This window comes from Piliocolobus tephrosceles, chromosome 17 (assembly GCF_002776525.5).
Source record: "Piliocolobus tephrosceles isolate RC106 chromosome 17, ASM277652v3, whole genome shotgun sequence".
Classification (NCBI taxonomy): domain Eukaryota; kingdom Metazoa; phylum Chordata; class Mammalia; order Primates; family Cercopithecidae; genus Piliocolobus; species Piliocolobus tephrosceles.
In genome coordinates, this window is record NC_045450.1 from 2,892,035 (window position 1) to 2,896,702 (window position 4,668).

The 4,668-nt window shown below is 59.2% G+C and overlaps 1 protein-coding gene across 1 annotated transcript; it reads right to left on the reverse strand.

Moving 5' to 3' along the window:
- Nucleotides 1-3,486: 3,486 nt before the first annotated feature.
- On the reverse strand, nt 3,487-4,291 carry HBM (hemoglobin subunit mu). Its single transcript, XM_023199147.1, has 3 exons — nt 4,162-4,291; nt 3,778-3,982; nt 3,487-3,675 (listed from the first exon to the last, which is right to left on the reverse strand). Exons 1-3 carry the CDS (start codon nt 4,251-4,253, stop codon nt 3,547-3,549), a joined length of 426 nt encoding a protein of 141 aa, XP_023054915.1. The 5' UTR covers nt 4,254-4,291; the 3' UTR covers nt 3,487-3,546.
- Between the last annotated feature and the right edge of the window lie 377 nt (nt 4,292-4,668).

The following is a 4,668-nucleotide window of genomic DNA, read 5'->3' on the forward strand; positions in this document are numbered from 1 at the left end:
CTTGCTCTGGGACAGGAGCTGGGCTGGAAGTGCTGCTCATGTTCCTCGGAGGGCTGAGAGCCAGATGGACTGTGCACCTTCCCAGCATGGATTCCAGGACTTCAGCACCGGGGACAGGGACGTTTCCAGAAGTTGCTGGCAGCACGGGAAGCAGAAGCACCCAGAGGCCCTGGGCGGGGCAATTAGCTGGGGGCTCAGAGCTGGGCACACAGTGAGTTCTGAAAGCACCTTATAAAGTTCAGGAGAAGTGCAGGAGTAAGGCCGCAAGGTACTGTGCTGAAGAGTCCTCCCGGGTGTAGACTGCCGGCTGTGAGCATCCCAGCCCCTTCCTCCTTCCCCAATGACTGGGCTGCTCTGGGAGGGTTCCCATGACAGAGGACGCGTGGGTAGGACCAGCACCCTCACTCCAGACACCTGCCCTCTGGCAGGAAGGGGTGGCAATGGGAGAAATGTTCTGGCACCTGCACTTGCATTGGGAACAGCCTATTTTGCTAGTTTGTTCTATTTCGTCTTGTTTTGATGGAGAGTGTATGTTTAACTGGGTTCTACCAGGGAGATTTCAAAGGAGGGTGGCAATGCTGGGACTCCCTGAGAAGAACCCGGGAGGCCTCTCTCCTCCCCAGCTCCTGAGTCACTGCCTACAGGCCTGGCACCTCTCAGGACAGGGACAGGTTCAGCACCTTGTCTTGAGCAGGCCCACCTCAACTTCCCCTCCCATACTCCCTGCAGTTCTCCCTCCCCAACCCCATGCAGCTGCAGAGAGTTCCTTGGTCTGAGACAGGAAAACACCTCCATGGCTGGCACATTCAGGGACAGAGAGAACCCAGGCACACACAGGCTGCTGCCTACTGGGACTTCATTCAAAGATCAGGAAGTGCTGGGGCGGGGAGGGGAGGAGGGCCTGGAGGGAGACCCAGTGGGCAGGAGGCATGGCCACCGAGGCTCCGGCTTAATGGTATTTGGAGGTCAGCACAGCACTCACAAAAGCAAAGAATTTGTCCATGGAGGCACCACATGGGTAAACTGGGAAGGGTGTGATGGGCCAATGTCACCAGCAGGCATTTACCCAGGAACTGTGGAGAGAGTCAGGTACCACTGCCAGCTGTGCTCCACCTCCCCAAACGCATGGGCTGCTGTGTCTTATGAGGAAGACCAGCTGCCCCCACACCGGAGATTCCTCCCGGCCCAAAGCTCACCCTGATGTTGCCTGGGTCCACCCACAGGTCGTTGACGTGCAGTTGCCTCAGCTCAGACAAGTCACTGGGCATGTCATCTAAGTGGGCCATGGCACTGGTCAGCGTGTCGGCCACCTACTTGCATTGTTTCTTGATGTGGGCTGAGCCATACCTCAGGGCCAAGTGAGAGGAAGGTCAGGAACATGCTTCAGGGGGAAGCAAAGAATGAGGGGCTGGGGGCTGGGTCTGGGGCAAGAATGGTTAGGGGTGGCCAGTGGAGCCCTGGAGTGGGTGTTGGTCCCAAAATGTGAGCGGGGAGAGGAGGGTCCTTGCCTCTCAAGGGCCTCCGTGACATAGTCAGGAGCGTGGTCGCAAACCTTCGCCCAGACCGCCTTGATGTTTGCCTTGTCCTCAGGAGACAGCACCGTGGTGGGTTCCTTCTGAGTCTGTGTAAGCTCAGAAGTGAAAGGAGGGGGAGAGTAGGAGCTCTTATGCCTGGGATGCAGGGTCTTTGACAGGCAAGTTGCCAGGAGGCGCCTGGCACAGGAAAAGGGGAAGCGGAGTAAGTGAGAATAGGCAGGTTGCCCAAGGCTGCCCTGCGTCTCTTAGTCCTGCCCAAACAGAAACCCAGTTCTCTACATGGTAGCCTTCCCAGTCCCATTGTCCTGGGCTTCTACACAGGGTCCTGAGCCCCTTATACCCATGAGGTATCCACATATGGCCCAGACCCAGGCAACTTCCTGGATGGGAAGAAGAGCACACTTTTTCCAAAGTGAAACATAAGCTGCTTTCACACCAAACTCTGCCTGGGACCAAAAGCTGTTAGTTATCCATGTAAACATTTGGGGGGCTGAGCATGGGGGCTCACGCCTGTCATCCCAGCATTTTGGGAGGCTGAGGCAGGCGGATCACTTGAGGTCAGGAGTTTGAGACTAGCCTGATCAACGTGGTGAAGCTGTGTCTCTATTAAAAATACAAAAATTAGCCAGGCATGGTGGCGCATGCCTGTAATCCCAGCTACTCCGGAGACAGAGGCAGGAGAATCGCTTGAACCCAGGGGGTTGAGACTGCAGTGAGCTACTGCACTCCAGCCGGGCCCACAGAGCAAGGTCCTGTCTCAAAAACAAAACAAGACAAAATGAAAAAACCCAAGAAAACAGTTGGGGTATGTAGATAACACGGGGCCAAATTCTCCAAACTACCAGGCTGGTGTCCCAGGCCGTGCAGGGCAACAGGTCCCTGGCACTGACTGCTGGAGGGAGCTTGACTGACTCACAGTCAGGGCTCCGCTTCCAACAGCTCTCTTCAGACCTAGGCGCTGACCGCCAGGTCAGACCTGGCTGCCAGGCCTGGTCTAGTGCTCCCCACACAGACCCAGGGTGGCCAACCCAGAGCCAGTCCTATTCAGGATTTGGAGACCTCCAAGGTCCCACTCTTTCTTCAGACCCTGTTCTTTGTCTGAAAAGCCTGGGGTGGAGCCTTAAGATTCCTTTCCCCATCCTGGGGAGGGAGAAGAGGGAACCTGGGGAGGGAGTGCCTTGGCCTGGGCACCTGCAGAGATGGAGACACGGCAGCTAGGGCTGGGTGGAGGGGTGGGGTGGCAATGAGCCGGCAGGCACCCACCCTGTGTTACGATTTCAAAAATTATTTCCAAAATCTTGTGAGTTGGATGTTGTTTCTTTATTCGATGGATAAAGGCCGGAGAGCTCTGGGACATGCCCAGGGTCGCACAGCTTGTCAGTGAGCAGGCTGGAAGCCTAAACCAGGTCTGTCTGCCAATTTGTGGCCACGGAGGACTTCCTCCCCACCTCACCCCCAGGGCTGGAGGGTCACAGGCAGGGCTAACCGGGCTAGCACAGGTTTGCAGCAGAGGAAGTGTCCATGGGGGAAGGAAGGGGGAAGGAACAGTGAGGTCTGCGGAACCCTCTGCTCTGGGGCCCTAATTAGATTGCACATTTGGCTCTGAGACCTCAGTTTCTGCATCTCTCTGCAGAAGGGTCCAGGATTAGCATCTACAGGTCCCAGCAGGAAGTGGGGATGGAGAGAGAATGAATGAATAAATGCATGAATGGGGAAGTGCTTTGCGAACAGTGTGGTTGGAAGCTGGATTCAAGAGTTGAAGTCAAAGGCCACCCCCCACCACATCACAGTGCTCCCTCTGCCCCACCACACTCCCCACCATGGGAGGACAAACCTCCGGGGGTGGGGTGCATTGGAGAGTTCTAGGAGGATCCGTGTAGGTCCCTGAGCTTCTCTGGCCAACAATAGTGACCTCACTTCGACAGCTCCCCAAAGACCACGCAGGCAGGGGTAGATGTTTGGGGCCTCTGTTTATTGACAGGCACAAACCAAGGCCTGCGCAGCACTAGGCTCAGCGGTACTTTTCCGTCAACACCACGGCCACACCAGTCAGGAACTTGTCCCACGCCGCTTGCATTTCCACGGTGAACTCGTCCTGCAGGTGGGAGGCCAGCACGACGTGGAAACACTGGATTAGCAGCTGCAGGAGAAGCGGCCTGTGAGACGGGGTCTGCCCCTCTAGGGATCCCCGGAGCTCCCCCAGCTGCGCGCTGCACTATTGCCCCGGCCGGAAAGGGCTCACCGGAAAGTTGGCTGGGTCCACGCGCAGCACGAGCGCGTGCAGGTCCGCCAGTGGGCTCAGCGCGGCGCGCAGGTGGTCCATGTGCTGCACCGCCGCGCCCACCGCCGCCAGCATGCGCTGCCCGTGGCTCAGCAGCTGCGTCGCGTCCTGGCAGGCGCTCAAGTGCGGGAAGTAGACCTTGGTGCTGGGGTACACTGTGAAGAGCCTGCAGGACCAGGCCGGTGACCGGGGAGGAGGGCGGCTGCGTGGGGCTTCACTAGCGCCCACACCGCCCAGATCCCCGGGGATCCACCTCGGAGGGACTTTGGATGGCGTTGGCGGCCCACGCGCCCAACACCCTCATCTCCACCTCCCTGAGCTCCCGGAGACCCCGCCTCTACCGACCTGAGCAGCAGCTCCGCCCCGAATTGCGCCTCGTGGCCCGCGATCAGGTCCCAGACCTGCGCGATTTGGGCGCGCTCCCGGGCGCTGAGCATGGCGCCGCCTGACGTGCTCTGCGGGCCGCGCCCGCCGCCCTGGCCTCCTTATAGAGCCTCCGAGCACCCCGCCCGTCCTTATCGGCCCGAGCGCGGCGGGAACGCGGGGACCCTCGGCCTGCGCCGGGAACGTAGCCAGTCCGGGCTCCTGCCTACAGGGAGGCCTCGACCTCCGGGATCCCAGGGTTTCTGGCACTGACTCCCGCTGTTGTGCGTGGGTACCTTTACTCCAGACTTCAGGGGCATCTGTAATTACTCCCCTCGGGCAAAGTGACTGGTCTGCCGGGAGGGAGCCCATGGGAGGAACCGGAGAGAGAACGCGGGGCAGGAAACCCCCACTGTCTTAGGAGTCGGGGAGGGACAGGCCTCAGGGACCCCCGCAGCTGCCAGAATCCCGGGATTCGGACTTCAGGCT

Bases quoted from the DNA above. Each gene is read 5' to 3' on its own strand.
- HBM (XM_023199147.1), bottom strand. From the start codon at position 4,253: ATGCTCAGCGCCCGGGAGCGCGCCCAAATCGCGCAGGTCTGGGACCTG. The intron at 3,983-4,161 runs GTCGGTAGAGGC...CTGGTCCTGCAG, and splicing joins GGGGCGGAGCTGCTGCTCAG to GCTCTTCACAGTGTACCCCA. The intron at 3,676-3,777 runs GTGAGCCCTTTC...CTTCTCCTGCAG, and splicing joins TGGACCCAGCCAACTTTCCG to CTGCTAATCCAGTGTTTCCA.